The sequence below is a fragment of the Panthera pardus genome, unplaced genomic scaffold (assembly GCF_024362965.1).
Source record: "Panthera pardus isolate Hobbes unplaced genomic scaffold, ASM2436296v1 HiC_scaffold_17, whole genome shotgun sequence".
NCBI lineage: Eukaryota > Metazoa > Chordata > Mammalia > Carnivora > Felidae > Panthera > Panthera pardus.
The window spans coordinates 61,897,377-61,914,888 of NW_026526732.1; the positions used below are offsets into that span (position 1 = coordinate 61,897,377).

Below are 17,512 nucleotides of genomic sequence, written 5' to 3' on the forward strand. Positions count from 1 at the left end.
GTTGTTTTGTAAATTGCCTACGAGTTCACAGAAGAAATGACCTGAATCTCCAAGGCCTTATTCATTTGTTTGATTTCTCTTTTGCATTGTAAATACTCACTTTAGAACCTAATTTTGTGTCCATAAGGTTACATTCTTTTTCTTTAAGCACCCCTCCTCCCTGCCCTCACCCAGTTATGTCAGTTTCAAATATCAGTACTGCTGTGCCTACCTTGTGTTATACCTTGAACTAACAGGGATACAAAGATGAAGGAGCTCACAGTTTTATAGGAAGAAGAATGCAGAATTAGATATGAAACGGTACTGGTCTAGTGGTAGAAACAAAGTGTAATAGAGGCACATAGAACAAAACATTTACCAATACCAATTTATCACAGTGTCCTTATCTTCCGAAAGGTATCAAACTATCAAAAACTTCTCAGAGAGTTGAAGAAATTCTAAACCTTGTGAAGTAGCCTACGGCCTGGTATTTCTTTTCTTTATTTTTTGGGAGAGCACAAGTTGGGGAGGGGCAGAGAGAGGGGGACAGAGGATCTGAAGTAGACTGTGTGCTAACAGGCTGACAGCAGTGAGCCCAATGTGGAGCTCAAACTCACGAACTGTGAGATCATGGCCTGAGCCGAAGTCAGGCGCTCAACGAACTGAGCCATCCAGGTGCTCCTATGGCCTGGTGTTTCTTAAGCTACCACTTTATAAACTTTTTTGACTGTGATCTGCAGTGTAGTCCATGCTAGTGTTCATCAAATATGCTACATGATACCCTACATTTTTCAGCCTCCCTGGCAGTTAAGTTAGAGGCGTGTGCCTATTCTGGTCAATGGGTCACGAAAGGAAGTAATTGTATTGTTTCTGGTTCAAGTCTCTTAACACTGATTCAGTCAGTGAGAGTCCTCTGAACTTTCTCTAGAAAGATTTGAAGCCCAGAAGCAAAGAACCAAGATAGAGTAGTTGAAAGATGAAAATATGCCAGATCCTTGAAGATCTGGAGGACAACTACCAAGGTCAATATAATCCATATCAGACTTTATGGTAGCGATATGGGACATATAAAATATTTTTATGTTAAGCTACTGACATGCGTTTGACATCCTGACCATACACATACACATAATTTAATCAAAATTTAAAATTCTATTATAATACTACTTGCTATTTCTGACATACCTGATATTTTATTCCATTCAGGAAAATGTTTATCTAACAATGTCACCACCCCCTATTTCGTCTCCGCCCATAATGTGAAAAATAATGTCTTTTTTTAAAAATAGTTTTTCTTGGGGCACCTGGGTGGCTCAGTCGGTGAGGCATCCAATTCTAGATTTCGGCTCAGGTCGCCATCTCACAGTTTAGTGGTATTGAGCCATACATGGGGCTCTGTGCTGCCAGTGCCAAGTCTGCTTGGGGTTCTCTCTCTCCCTCTCTTGCGGACCCTCCCCCCCATTAATAAATAAATAAATAAGCTTAAAGAGTAGTTTTTCTCTAATTTCACAATTACTTTTGTTCAAATATAATTAACATACAGCATTCTGTTAGTTCAGATTTACAATATAATGATTCAACAATTCTGTACATTCCTCAGTGCTCATCACTAATATGTGTACTCTTAAACCTCTTCACCTTTTTTAACCCACTCCCCCACTCACCTCCTCTCTGGAATCACCTGTTAGTTCTCTTATATATTTAAGAGTCTGTTTTTTTGGTCTCTTTTTTCTGTTTCTTAAATTGCACACGAAATGAAATCATATGGTATCTTTCTCTGACTTATTTCACTTAGTTGGAAAATAATGTCTTAAGCTACTCACAACACTGGTCTTCTGTGAACAACTTTTAGGTGTATTCAATTATTTATAAAAATAAGCTTTAATAATAAATGCAATGTCACAACATAAAAAATGAGAAATACAGATTATTTCATATTGTAAAATTAAATTATTGCATTTTGGGCTGTATGTTTCTATTTGGTACATATATATGAATACACCACATGTACATATATAATAAAGGAAAAATGTTTTTCACTGTTCTGCAAAACTGGTAGTCTCTGGCTTTGAAAAGCACTGCTGCTCCAGAAGTTTGCAATCCAGTCCAAAAGGACTCCATTAAGAACGTATTCGGCTTAATGCCATTAAATTTTGGTGGGTCCTTGAGGATAATCTTTATTTTTATTTATTTATTTATTATTTATTTCTTGAGGACAAAATAATCTTTATTCCTCTTTCCAACAGCAGGTCAAAGAACTGAAGTCAGGAAATCTTATATCTTAATTAAGTGCCATCGTGGAGGCCTGTAAAATGAAATAACAAAATCCCAAACCAGCCTACTTGCCCTCTCTAATCCCCGCTCAGTGAATGGAAGTTGCTCAGAGAAAACAGCTCGCGGGTTCCAGGCCGGAACTGGTAGAAAGCTCTCGCGAGAGCCTTCCGACCGCCGCGAGTCTTCTGTGAGCACCAGTTCCCGCCCCTTCTGCGCCCACAGGCCGTCTGCTCCCCACCGGCTTCATCCGCTACGGCTACGGCGGGGCGAGCCGGAACTTTTATCCATAGGAACGGGTTTACAGTGTAGAGTGTTGCCGGCCGGCCTCAAGGAGATTAGAGTGCCATCCTCTTCCTCTCACCGTAGCCGCCGCGGAGCGGTGCCGAGCCGATTAGATCCAGGAGCGCAGTTACCGGGCGGGCTGGGTCTATGGTCGCTCCGCGAGCCGCTCCGCCGGCTGGTGCTTTTTTTTCAGGGCAAGCTGTGTTCCATGGCAGGGAACTTTTGGCAGAGCTCCCATTAGTAAGTGATCTTCCGTCTTCTCGCCCGGGGCTTCTTCTTGGGAGTCGGTGAGGACCGGGCCTGCGACTCCCCTTGGCCTGGATCCCGGCCCCTGTCCCGAGCGCCGTGGGGTCTCCCGGGAGGCGGCAGCGGCTGGAAGCGGGACGCGCTTTTCTCTGGCGACTCCCCTCTCCCCGCCCCCTGGCAGCATTTGGTTGGGGGGCGGTGGTCTGTGAGTGGGAAAGGGCGGGGGCTAAGGAGGTTCGGTCTCAGAGGAGGGAAGGAGTGTAACTTCGGATTCTTGGATAAGCTAGGCCTGGAAGAGGGGCGGGTTGGGATGGGATAGGGACAGGTATGGGAAGTGTGACATAGTTCGGGACTGTGAGGCGGGCTCTTCAGGACAGTTATGGTTCGCTTTTGCCTGGACTCTCTTCGGGGAATCGGCATTGTAGTCTTTTGTCATTCACCTTCTGTCTTGAGTGGATTTAATATTCTGTGGAGAGAGTCAGGCTTGTTTCTGCTCTCTAACCAGTTCCTGCCATTACCTTATGCCTAGATGGAGTTGTATGTTGGTGAGGTGTAGGGCAGGTGCTCTCAAGATGTATCCATTAGTCTGTGCCTTATATTTTGTTGTAAACACGTATTTCCCAGTGACTGCTGATTTCTTTAACATATTTCATGAATTCGGTTTTGTTTTTGCTAGTGACCATGGAAGAACTAGAGTAATATTAGAAATATTTTCCCCTAAATACATTTAAGTAGGCAGAAAGGTGAGTGATGGGACTAATTGATTAGGTTTTCCACTGTACGGTTGAAAGATGAACAGAAGCTGGTGCTATTATATTTTAGTGTGTGTGTGTGTGTGTGTGTGTGTATATATATAAATGCTAAGAGAGCATTAGTAATTGTAATTTAAATTTTGATTCTGTGAAAAAAGATGAATTCCTATTCATTCTTTTTTTAGTCCTTTGTGCGAAAACAAAAATGGTTTTGGAAACCTTTTTTCAGGAAAGCAGGTTATCCTCTTGCTATGAAGTGATTCTGTGGAGATGAAATTGTGGAAGCTCTACCTCTGATCATATTTGTATTTTGCAGTTTTGCTCACTGCCATATTTGCTTGGGCAAAATTAAAATACAGAAAATTTAATTAGTGGAGAAGAGTAGTATTTTGATAAACTTTGAAAGAAAGTGAGAGAGAATTAACAGGGAGCTAGCTGTTGATTATCAAAAGCTACAGTCATTTTTCTCAACTAAAAAAAAAAAGATCTGCCCACCTTTTTAAAAAAAATATTTATTTAGTTTTTTGAGAGAGATAGAGCTCAAGAGGGGGAGGGGCCGAGAGAGAGGGAGACAGAATCTGAAGTAGGCTCCAGGCTTGGAGCTGTCAGCACAGAGCTTGATGCGGGGCTCGAACTCCTGAACCCCAAGATCATCACCTGAGCCAAAGTCAGAGGCTTAACAGACTGAGCCACCCAGGCACCCCTGCCCACCTTTTGATAAGTGTTAATTATGCTTTCACTTATTGTTGGCATAATGACATTTAGGGGGTAGGATCTATAACAATTGTTTCTTCACTTTTGAAATATAAAATTGTTAAAATGTTAAGTGTGCTTTTTTGGAAATGTCCTTGTCTCCCAATTCAAGTAGTCCTGCTTGAATTGGGAAAGAGCTACTCAGATCTCTTGAGAATTATGAAGTGCCTCGTCTGCAAAAGGTTACAATTAAGAAAGACAAGGCAATCAATTCTGGAAACAAAAAGATTACAAAAACCATTGTTTTAGGTGATTTTTTGAAGACGAACATCTTAACATTTCTAAAATGAGCATGGCAATTTTTTTTTCTTAGTAGCACATGAAATATGGTGAGTCATATGAACAATGTAATCTTACGTTTTATGAAAGTTGGTATTATAAGTGTTCTTGGTTTATCCTCCGTACTATGTGCTGTGAAGAAAACTTAAGATATTTGATTGTGAAGATTATCTTTCTAAAAACACTGTGAGGATGAAATTAATGATACTAGAACAGGATGAATCACAGTATTTTCTAGGAAGTTGAACACAACACATTCTTTGACCTTACTGCATTAAAAGGAGAATGGCATTGGGGCGCCTGGGTGGCGCAGTCGGTTAAGCGGCCGACTTCAGCTCAGGTCACAATCTCGCGGTCCGTGAGTTCGAGCCCCGCGTCGGGCTCTGGGCTGACGGCTCCGAGCCTGGAGCCTGCTTCCGATTCTGTGTCTCCCTCTCTCTCTGCCCCTCCCCCGTTCATGCTCTGCCTCTGTCTCAAAAATAAACGTTAAAAAAAATTAAAAAAAGGAGAATGGCACTAAATATTAGCTGGTTGACTGAATGAATTAATGAACAGATAACAGAAATACAAAAGTACAAAATCAATTCTGGATGTTATTGTATCAGAGGAAACTGAAAATACAGTTACATAATATCAAGGAAATAACTTAATGAGATCAATATATGTCCATACTTTTGGGATGTAGCCAAAGTCAAAGTTATAAACTAACATCCTGAAAAACTGAGAAAGAATAAAAATAAATCAAAATATTCTACTTAAGAATATTAAAAAGGAAACAGTGAAATAAATCCGAGGGGAAAAAAGGAAAGACTTAAAGGTAATACCGATATTAACATTTTATTTTTTTTATATTTATTTAATTTTGAGAGAGAGCGCACAGGGGAGTGGCAGAGAGAGAAGGGGACAGAGGATCCCAAGCAGGCTCTGTGCTGACAGCAGTGAACCTGATGCGAGGCTCAAACCCACAAACTGCTAGATCATGACCTGAACCAAAGTCAGATGCTTAGCCAACTGAGCTGTCCAGACGCCCCCGATATTAACATCTTGAAAGGAAAAAAGTAGTCAGAAATTATAAGAGTTGGTTCCTTAGAAGGGAAAATCAAAACAGTAGACTAAACTGCTACTAGTTGAAGCAAGGAAAAAAGATATGATACAAAAATACAAAATTAGGAATGAGAAAAGTAAATAAATCCAGATGTACCTTTGGGTTATCTCCATGGGAATAAGTTTGAAAGCCAAAACAAATTAAGAAAGTTACCAGAGAGCTACTCCTTAAAAAATGCTCCAGGCCCACGTTATTTCGTGGGTAAATGTTTTCCCATTTTCAAGAAGATCTGCTATTGAAATTATTCCAGTTCACACAGAAAGCTTTCCAGTTCTTTTTATGTGAAGTTACAATAACACTGATAAAATCTAGCAAAGGTAGCATTAAAAACAGTCTGACTTTTGAATATCGATGCAAATATCATAAAGTATTCCCAAGTAGAGTCTAACATTACATTAGAAATATAAAAAATGATAATGATTTTACTATAGAAATATAGTCAACATTTGGAAATCTGTTAATAAACAGTGAAAACGTCAAGACCGCTTTTAAAATTCAACATCTGTTCTTGACCAAAACAAATAGTATGCTTTCTTAACAGGGTAAGAACATCAAAGCATCAACAAGAGATATTTAATGGTAAAACAGGAAAATTATGGGGCCTGTTTAACATTGTTCCGAAAATGCTACTCAATGCAGTTAATAGAATGAGATGTAAAAAATGACAAAATTACCAGTATATAGCAATAAAATTTAAGAAAATTCAGTTAATTGAGGAATTATTATAAATAAAGGTCTCATGAGGTAACCAGTTACATAACGTAAAAATGGAAAGCTTTCTTTTAAATTTTTTTTTTTTTAACGTTTATTTTATTTTTGAGACAGGGAGAGACAGCATGAACAGGGGAGGGTCAGAGAGAGAGGGAGACACAGAATCTGAAACAGGCTCCAGGCTCCGAGCTGTCAGCACAGAGCCTGACGCGGGGCTCGAACTCACGGACCATGAGATCATGACCTGAGCCAAAGTCGGAAGCTCAACCGACTGAGCCACCCAGGCGCCCCTGGAAAGCTTTCTTTTAAATAAATGATGGGGGAACGTGGCTCAGTAGGTTGAGCACCCAACTTCAGCTCAGGTCATGATTTCGGGGTTCCTGAGTTCGAGCCCCACATCAGACTCACTGCTGTCAATCTGTCAGCTCTCTGCAGAGAGTTGTCTTCAGATCCTCTGTCCCCCTCTTTCTGCCCCTCCCCTTTGCATTCTCAGAAATAAACATTAAAATAAACATATTTTAAAAATAAATGAGTGATAGAAAAATATAATTACAGTAGCAACAGAAAATATGAAATACACAGGAGTAAACAAACGTACAGGACCTATAGAAAGAACTTTTTAAATTTTGTAGTGGAACAAAGATTTTAATAAATGGAGTTTGAATTCTAACCTTGTAAAAATAGCATTTCTTCCGCTATTGATCTCATTAATGTAAGCCCAAACAATTTTGAATGGATTTCCTTTAAAAGTTCCTTTTGGGACTTGATAACAATGTTTTTAAAAGTTCAGGTCTCAGAATAGTAATTGTAATAGAATATCAAGCAATTTTCTGAAGAATAGTAGCAGGGGAGTATTTTCTGTACCAGATTTTAATTGTTTAGTTTTATGTTTTAAAATAGCATGGCATAGGAATAAGAAAAGAAAAAAAGGAAATTACAAAGATGATCCCAAATACAATAATAGAATTATACATCAAGAAATACTTTAGTCAACATTTGAGTAACCATTTGACAAAACATTTAGCTGGATCCCTGTTTTCTACCTTGTACAAAATATATTCCAGGTGGATCACAAATTGAAAGAAAAAAGCCATATTAGAAAATACGGGTGATTTTTTTTTTTTTTTTTTTTTGTAATCATTTTGTGTCAGGGGAGGCCTTTTCATTTGTGACAAACATAAAATCAAAGTAAAATATGGGTTGGTTTTAATAAGTGATCCATATTTCTGTATTACAAATATTAAGAGATCATGCTAAACTTAGGAAATGTTTAGTGTATTTGACAAATGATTTATTATCTATAATATGCAAATTATATGAGAAAAATCTCTAAATTGTGAAAAAGACCATCCCATTAGAAAAATTGTCATATTAGGATTACAATGTACAGGGGCGCCTGGGAGGCTCAGTTGGTTAAGAGTCCAACTCTTGTCTTTGACTCAGATCATGACCTCACAGTTCCTGATTTCAATCCCTGTGTCAAGCTTTGTGCTGGCAGCTTAGAGCCTCCTTGAGATTCTGTCTCCCTGTCTCTCTGCCCCTCCCCTGCTTGATCTCTATCTCCCTTTCAAAATAAATAAAAAATAAACTTAAAAGAAAAGAATTACAGTATACAAAAGAAGAACTATATTTGGCCAATAGGCCCTGGAAAATGTTTAACCTCAGAAGTAAAGTAAAAACAAACAACCCCCATCCCCCCCCCCCCCCCCCCCCCCCCCCCCCGCCAAACAGTAAGATACTACTTTGCCTTTCAGTTCTTAAGTATTTAAAAGCTTGGCAGTAACTCATGGGGGGGGGGGGGGGGTAAATATTTTAAGACACCCTCATGTACTTTTTTTATTTTTTAAGATTTTAAGTTTATTTTTTTTGGGGGGGGGGGGGCAGGGAGAGAAGAAGACCGAGAATTCCAAGCAGGCTCTGTGCCGACATGGGGCTTGAACTCAGGAGTCCTGAGATCCTGACCTAGGCTGAAGTCAGATGATCAGCCAACTGACCCACTCAGGCACCCACCATCATGTACTTTTCATGGGAATGGAAATTGGTGTCACATATGGACTGCAAACTGCCAATGTATAACAAAGTTATCAGTAAAACTGACCAATTAGTTCTATTTCTAGGAAACTATTTTAAATATTGGCGCGCCTGGGTGGCTCAGTCGGTTAAGCGGCCGACTTGGGCTCTGGTCATGATCTCGCGGTCCGTGAGTTTGAGCCCCGCGTCGAGCTCTGTGCTGACAGCTCAGAGCCTGGAGCCTGTTTCAGATTCTGTGTCTCCCTCTCTCTGACCCTCCCCCATTCATGCTCTGTCTCTCTCTGTATCAGAAATAAATAAACATTAAAAAAAAAAATTAAATATACAGGGTGAATTACAAAGCTAGTCATTAAAGCATTATTTTTAATAGTGAAAAATTATAACCTATCTGCCTATTAATAGGAAATAATAAATAATAATACATCCATAAAGTTGTGCAGCAATTTAAAAGGATGCTGAATAACAAATCTGTTGACATAAAAAGACTTTCAGTACATACTGAATGACAAAAGCAAGTTGCAGAATAGTTTTATGGGTCGTATCAATTTCATATGTCTGGTTAAAAATAGTAGACTTGACTAGGCAGATGGAGGAGGCTATTAGTGTAATAAATCCTGAAACAGCTTTTAACATGATTGGAATTCGTGAAGTAGGGAAATTAAATACTCCAGTTACTCATGAACAACTGAGAAAAGATACTTCAAATCTAAGGTATCATCATTTGGTGTCAAATAACTTGACCATTATTTTATGTATCACTAAGAAAAAATAAATGTACTAGCAGTTAAAAGCCTAAGGCATCACTGACTGTAAGATTTCTTTTGATATCAGAGTCTTAAAACCAATGAAATGTAGTATACGGTAGAGAGAGAACGAGAGAGACTGAGAAAATTAGAGTGGAATTTTTTTCAGAACATATTTACATTCACTAGTGAGATAATTCTCTTTTCTTTAATTAATTTATTTTCAGTGGAGGAGAAAAAGAGAGCGCTAGAGATTATGGGAAGGGCAGAGAGAGAGGGGGAGAGAGAGAGAGAATCTCAAGCAGGCTCCGAACTGTCAGCACAGAGCCTGTTTCAGGGTTCACCCACAAACCATGAGCTCATGACCTGAGCCCAAATCAGGAGTCAAATGCTAACCAACTGAGCCACCCAGGTGCCCCAATGAGATAATTCTCAGTGTTGGAATTTCAAGAAATGTGAAAAATACTATCTTCTGAGTTACTTCTTGCACTTTGTATTTCTCAGAATGTTTATAACTTGTTCAATCTTAGAATGTTTTTTTGTGACTTTATTAGTTGATTCTCTGTAGCGTGTTTTAACATCTTTGTTTCTTTTAGTTTGCAATGGATTTTGGATAAACAAGATCTTTTGAAGGAACGCCAGAAGGACTTAAAGTTTCTCTCAGAAGAAGAGTATTGGAAATTACAAATATTTTTTACAAATGGTAAACATTTTTAAAAAATGACTGAAATAGTATAGTTGGTCACTTCTGAATTCAAACTTTTGTATAGTAATTTGTGATGAGTTGTTTTAGTCCATACTTAACATTTCTACTTTTTTTTAATTAAAAAAATTTTTTTTTAATCTTTATTTTTGAGAGACAGAGAGAGAGAGAGACAAGAGTACAAGCAGGGGAGGAACAGAGACAGAAGGAGACACAGAATCTGAAGCAGGCTCCAGGCTCCGAGCTGTCAGCACAGAGCCCGATGTGGGGCCTGAACTCACGAACAGTGAGATCATGACCCAAGCCGAGGTCGGATGCTTAACCCACTGAGCCACCAGGCACCCCGTACTTAACATTTTTATTTATACATGTATTCTTTTTATAACTTATATTCACTTATCTTTCTTTTTAAGTGATCTAAATAAAGTCTTGTGAATCTTACATATCAGAGATACTCAGAACAGTTTGAAAGTGTTCATTGATTGCCCTAAGTCTTTATAATGCATTATTAAGCCCAATTTAGGATTGGCTAAAGCAAATATTTTGGGGATAAATGGAGTCTTTGGATTGAGATCCTATATTGGTTATTCTTATCTTACAAGTTTGCTTTGGAGGGAAGGGGATTTAGAGTCAGAAGATCCTTGCTCTGTCACATGGTAGCTTTGTTACATGATTTTTCTAACCCTCAGTGCACTGTTCTGCAAACCTGTCTCTCTGTTGTTTTAAGGATTCATTATGGACTTTTTAATAAACTTTATAAAGTGGTAGTTATAGTGAGTTTGATAGCTGTTTAATGTTTTCTTTTTATATTCTAAAGATACTATGAAAAGCATTGAGATACCTATCATTCAGAGGGAAATACCTGTCATTTAGCCTTCTTAATGTAAGAATAGTGTTTGCTCTGGGGCAATTTCTATTTTTTATTGTTTTTATGCATACCTATATATTTTTTAACAGATTTCCAAATCCTAGTACTAGTCCAGTGTGATCCAAATAGAGTTTTATAGCATATGTAGGTTTTTCTTTTTGTTAAAAATTAATATAGTCATGATTTAATCACATGGAAGTTATTATTCAATGTCAATATTATGATATCAGAAGATACATTTAAAACTTTATTTTTCTTCTAGTTATTCAAGCATTAGGTGAACATCTTAAATTAAGACAACAAGTTATTGCCACTGCTACAGTCTATTTCAAGAGATTCTATGCCAGGTAGGACTTTTATTTTGGGAATATGTTATACCTATTTGAAACTCTTATGTAATGTTGATGAACCTTAGTGTAACTAAATCATGTGTTTATCGTAGAGTTATCTTCATTTTTTTCCAGTGTGTTTTTTTGTTAATTTTTTAAAAATGTTTGTTTATTTTTGAGAGAGAGAATATGAATGGGGGAGGGGCAGAGAGAGAGGGAATCTGAAGCAGGGTCCAGGCTCTGAGCTGTCAGCACAGAGCCTGAATCAGGGCTCAAACTCATGAACCGTGAGATCATGACCTGAGCTGAAGTCAGACGCTTAACCAACTGAGCCACCCAGGTGCCCCTCCAGTGTGTTTTTATATGAATGACATTTAACTTTATCTTATCATATTTTTAGGTATTCTCTGAAAAGTATAGATCCTGTATTAATGGCTCCTACATGTGTGTTTTTGGCATCCAAAGTAGAGGTATGAAATAGTTTTCTGTTCTTCATCAAAGTATAGTCCATGTGCATTGGTTAATCTGCCATAGGTTGCATATTACCTATATCAAAATAATGGCAAAATACTGAAATTCATACAAAGTCAAAGATACATGACTATTTATTTATTTTTTTTTAAGTTTATTTATTTTTTAAATTTTTTTTTTTTTTTCAACGTTTTTTATTTATTTTTGGGACAGAGAGAGACAGAGCATGAACAGGGGAGGGGCAGAGAGAGAGGGAGACACAGAATCGGAAACAGGCTCCAGGCTCCGAGCCATCAGCCCAGAGCCCGACGCGGGGCTCGAACTCACGGACCGCGAGATCGTGACCTGGCTGAAGTCGGACGCTTAACCGACTGCGCCACCCAGGCGCCCCAAGTTTATTTATTTTTGAGAGAGAGATGGAGAGGGTGAGCAGGGAGGGGCAGAGAGAGAAGGAGAGAGAGAATCCCAAGCAGGCTCTGTGCTGTCAGCACAGAGCCCAATGTGGGGCTTGAACTCACAAACTGAGATCATGACCTGAGACAAAAACCAAGAGTCAGACGCTTAACTGGCTTAACTGAGCCACCCAGGTGCCCCAAGATATACATGTCTTTATATATTCATTTAACAAACACTTATGTAGCACTTACTATATATACCAAGTGCTATTCTAAGTTCTTTTACAACCATAACTGACTTAATCCTCATAACAAACAATGGGGTAGTGTAATATCCTTAATTTATAAATGAGGAAACTGAGGTACATAGAGATTAAGAAATTGGCCTAAGATTGTAGAAGTCATACGCGGGAGAGGTAGTATTTGGGTTTTTTTTTGTTTTTTTTTTTTAACGTTTATTCATTTTTTGAGAGACAGAGCATGAGCAGGAGAGGGGCAGAGAGACAGGGAGACACAGAATCTGAAGCAGGCTCCAGGCTCTGAGCTGTCAGCACAGAGCCCAGCGCGGGGCTGAAACTCATGAACTGGGAGATCATGACCTGAGCCGAAGTCAGATGCTCAACTGACTGAGCCACCCAGGCTCCCCAGCCCTGCCAGTATTGAACCCTGGGAGTCTGGCTACTGATTCCGTGCTTTTAATGGCTTTGTTCTGTATCTTCTAAGACATTTACCTTTTGGCACCAAGTAGTAGTCCATACATGCGACAAGCTGGGGACAGCTTCTCTACTATTACCTGAGTTATAGTACCTCCTCCTGTGTCCCTCCTCCATATGCTTCCTTTGTCCTACTGTCTTCCCTCCCTGCCTCCTAATAGTGACTGCCTGCCAAGCCACAGGGAAAGCAGGAGGAAAGGTAAGGATTGTGTGTGGCTCTAGTCATACAGATTCCAGTAAGGAATTGTTAGGGCATTGAGGGTAATTAGGTGAGAGAGAGAGAAGAGAGATGGGAACTTGGAGCTGAAACCAAATCTCTGCTCATTTTATTTACCTTTTCAGTATTTTTGAGACAGCACAGTTAAAATCTGAACAGTACTAGGAGATACCGACTGATTATCATTATAATACATGTGATCTTTAATGTTATGAAACTTTGTATTGTGTTTCTGAGATGTCTTTAGAATCATAACTGTATTCTTGAAAACTGAATGTAATTTAAGCCTTGTAGGTTTATATGCCTTTTGGTACTCATGTTGATTTAGTTTTGTTTTGGTCATTATTTAGGATTATTCAAGATACCTTTCCCAACTATTACCTAAAGTAATGAGAGTTGACACCATTAGAAATAATATTAAGAAAGACCTTCTAGAGGTTTATGGTTTCCTAATTATAAGTGGTAGTTTAAAGAGGCAGAACTAGTCCTGTTGTTATTACTAAATTCTATAATGGAAAAGGAAGTTGTTTTTTTTTTTTTTATAAACTATTTTTTTTCTTTTTTTAATGTTTATTTATCTTTGAGAGAGAGAGAGAGAGACAGAGTGTGAGCAGGGGAGGGGCAGAGAGAGAGGAAGACACAGAATCTAAAGCAGGCTCCAGGCCCTGAGCTGTCAGCACAAAGCCTGACAGAGGGCTCAAATTCAAGAACTGTGAAATCATGACCTGAGCTGAAGTTGGACACTGAACTGTCCCAGCCACCCAGGCGCCCATAATGTTTATTTATTTTTGAAAGAGAGAGAGCACACAAGTTGGGGAAGGGCAGAGAGGGGGATAGAGGATCCGAAGCTGGCTCTTTGCTGACAACAGTGAGCCCGATGTGGGGCTCAAACTCACAAACTATGAGATCATGACCTGAGCTGAAGTTGGCCGCTCAACTGACTAAACCACCCAGGTGCCCCTGGTGGAAAAGGAAGTGTTTATAAAAAGCCCATATTACGGGGTGGTTTTTCCAAATATCACCATGTAATTTGATGTCTCTGAAGCATAACTAGTCTGGAAAATCTAAGCAAAATCTTTATGAACTTATATTGTAGATTATCGTGGGAATTTTAATTTGTTTTATTTATTAAATATCTTTTGTTATTTGATTTACTATATGAAAGTTTTTACTCTAAGAATTTTGGATGAAGAATTATTCCTTGATCAGGGTACCCGGCTAGCTCAATTGATAGAGTATAGGACTCTTGATCTTGGGGTCATGAGTTCGAGCCCCTAGATTGGGTGTAGAGATTACTTAAAAAAAAAAAAAAAAGAATTATTCCTGGGAAAAAATGTATCACTTCATATTTGGTTATAGCATTATGTTTTTTAATCTTTAACTGTGACCAGATCTTTCTGTGTTTTGTCCAGTTGTATGGGAATTGTATAGAAATGACTCTTGAGATGTCTCAGGCATTTACTTTTTTTTTTTTTACTTTTTTTTTTTAAACGTTTATTCATTTTTGAGAGACAGAGAGAGACAGAGTATGAGTGGGCAAGGGGCAGAGAGAGGGGGAGACACAGAATCCGAAGCAGGCTCCTAGCTCTGAGCTGTCAGCACAGAGCCCAACGCGGGGGCTCAAACTAATGAACTTCGAGATCATGACCTGAGCCCAAGTTGGACGCTTAACCGACTGAGCCACCCAGGCGCCCCTCAGGCATTTACTTTTTAGTTTTCGGTGATTATGGTTTGAGGTTTAAATGCAAATACACACACACATATACACACACACACACATACATACCCACCCACCCCTGCCCCAAGATACAGATGTACATTGAAGGTATTTAAATAGACTCCATTTAGTTTACCCCCCCACCCCCCTTTTTAAAGTTTATTTATTTATTTTGACAGAGAGAGTGTGCATGAGTAGGGGAGGGACGGAGAGAGAGAATCCCAAGCAGGGCTGGATCTCAGGAACCCCAAGATCATGACTGGAGCCAAAATCAAGTGTTATTGGATGCTTAACTGACTGAGCCACCCAGGCCCCTGGAGTTTAGTTCCCTTCCTTGAATAAGGAACCGATTCTTGATTTTTTTGTTTTGAAATGAAGTGAAGGCTATAGTAATCAGTAATCTTATGAGGTTAATCAAATTAAATGAGACAATATAAGTGGATCACCTCATAAATTTCAGTTCTTTTTACAATGGTGGCATATTAAATTCAAAGAGGAAATGGGAACTGATACTAGAAGTATTCTACTACATCATTCTTGTTTTCCTCTTCCAAAAAGAATAATGGTTTCTGTGGTCTTTTGAATTATTTGATGATGTTAAAGTTTATCTTCTTTAGAGATTCAGCTGTTTTATTACTAAATAGCATGAAGTACCTGTTTGTTAGTCCGGGTTCAATTGAATAGGAAGCACACTTAATATTTTTCTTGCAATTAAGTGTAGAATCTAAAAAATGTTTTTAGGAACTAATTTGAGTGCAGAAAGCTGGCATTCTTGCTTTAGGGCTTGGTTTCTAATTTTGTACCTCTCAATGATGTTAAGTTACAAAATTATTTAAACATTGGTCTTATTGCAGCAATATTAAGGAAAGGTAATACATTTAGAGATTTAAGTACTTCATGCCTCAAGGTGAACAGACTATAGACATGGGGGAGGTACGTGGGAAATACTTTGTTTTTAATATACCCCATATACCCTTAGGTTCATTGGGTTACTATATGCCTGATCTCCTCCACTTTTATTTCTCTAGGAATTTGGAGTAGTCTCAAATACAAGATTGATTTCTGCTGCTACTTCTGTATGTAAGTGAAAAAAGTATATCCTGCTTTAAGGATATACTTCTTTAAAAAAGCTCCATAGAACAAAAATGTTTTTCAGTTTATGAGATTTGTGAGAGATTGGTTGGGTTTGTTAAATCTCCTGCAGTCACATTTATGGCTAGTATATTTGGCTAAAAATAAAGTGAAAATACAAACATTTTAAAAACCATCTACGGTATTATTTCTAAGACATTACTTTTAATACTAAAAATGGGTAGTAACTATTGATCCAAAAACATCAACTCAATGACTCTTTAAATAATAAGGGTTAAGAAAAAAACTTATTTTCCAGTTTTATTATATTTTATTGCTTTGTAATGACTAGCTGTTGTGTCATTCTTGTGGGTGAAGTAAACTCTTTAGTAATTGTAGTGTATGTCTTTGATAGGAATTATTTATTTTCCCTCCATCTTGAAAAACATGGTATAGGAAAAAAAATTCTAACTATAGTAGCCAGCCCCAGTTCTGTCTAAACAGCAGCTATATAACCTTGAGCAAATTGCTTTACCTTTTGGCCTTAGTTCTTTTTCTAAAAAGACGGGGTTTAGCTGCCTCTGAGTCATGACATTAAAGGAAATAACACTGTAGACCAGTGATTTTAAAATATTGTACATAAGGTATTAACATTATGCTGTGCTCCATCTTCATAGGTTAAGCACAAAGACATCACCTAATAAAAGATAATACAGTTTTCTTTCACTTCTTTGCTCTTAAACAGAAGAGGCAGAAGGTTTTTTGTGTTTTTGTTTGTGAACCAGACTAATTTTCATATTTTTGGGTCATTCCCTTTTTGAGACAAGTGTCATAATCTAATTCAGTCTTTTCAATGTCATATTTTACTCTTTTAAGGGAGAAGAGTAATAATCAATTTTGCATAGAATTTAATATACCAGATATATCACATTGATGGCGATACTGTCAACAGAAAGTAAAATTGAAGGCTTTATTTCTCAACATGAGGATGATGCCAGAATTGTGTGTTAGGAAGGTGAATCTGGTAAAATAATGTAAGATGAACTGGAGGAGAATGTGAGCTGAAGTAGTCAGATTTTAAGGTTTTTCACATGCCACAACATGGATGAGCCTTGGGGCACTTGGCTGGCTCAGTAGGTAGAGCATGTGACTCTTTATCTCAGGGTTATAAGTTCGAGCCCCATATTTGGTGTAGAGATTACTTAAAAATGAAATCTTAAACAAACACAGATGAACCTTGAGAACATTATGACAAGGGAAATAGACCTGTCACAAAAAGATAAATACTGTATGATTCCATTTAATATTATGAATAATTAATAGAGATAGAAAGTAGAATAGTAGCTGTTTTGGGGCTGGAGGGAGGGGGAAATGAGGAATTATTGTTGAATGAGTATGGAGTTTTCAATTTTGCAAGATGAAAGAGTTCTAGAGCTGGATTGTGGTGATGGTTGCACAACATTGTGAATGTATTTAATATTACTGAACTGCATATTTAAAAATGGCTAAAGATGATAAATTTTATGTAATGTATATTTTATCACAACTTTAAAACAACAAAAAATATCCCTTTAAAATACATATAAAACTGCAAACTGTAGTGAGTGCCATCACCACAGGGTGCTGTGAGAAATAAAAGCCAACAAGATTAAAGTAGAAAAAAATTATTTTGAAGTTATTGAAGTGATCCAGGTAGGTACTAGTGAAGGCCTAAAATGATGTTTTGGGAGGTGCCTGGGTGGCTCAGTCAGTTAAGTGTCCAACTTCAGTTCAGGTCATGGTCTCACATGGTCTCATGTGAGTTCGAGCCATCAGTGCAGAGCCCACTTCAGGTCCTCTGTCCCCTTCTCTCTCTGTCCCTCCCCTAGTCTTG

The 17,512-nt window shown here is 38.2% G+C and overlaps 1 protein-coding gene across 2 annotated transcripts in view; it reads left to right on the forward strand.

Moving 5' to 3' along the window:
* The first annotated feature begins 2,467 nt into the window (after positions 1–2,467).
* CCNC (cyclin C) overlaps positions 2,468–17,512 on the forward strand; it is a 29,209-nt gene continuing 14,164 nt past the window's right edge. The window contains exons 1-5 of one of the 2 annotated variants that reach the window (XM_019442956.2): positions 2,468–2,775; positions 9,752–9,858; positions 10,989–11,073; positions 11,456–11,525; positions 15,597–15,648. In XM_019442956.2, the coding sequence (XP_019298501.1) occupies positions 2,744–2,775; positions 9,752–9,858; positions 10,989–11,073; positions 11,456–11,525; positions 15,597–15,648 (346 nt within the window). In that variant the 5' untranslated portion in view covers positions 2,468–2,743. The remainder of the gene's footprint in view (positions 2,776–9,751; positions 9,859–10,988; positions 11,074–11,455; positions 11,526–15,596; positions 15,649–17,512) is intronic. The other variant, XM_019442955.2, reaches the window with a different exon arrangement.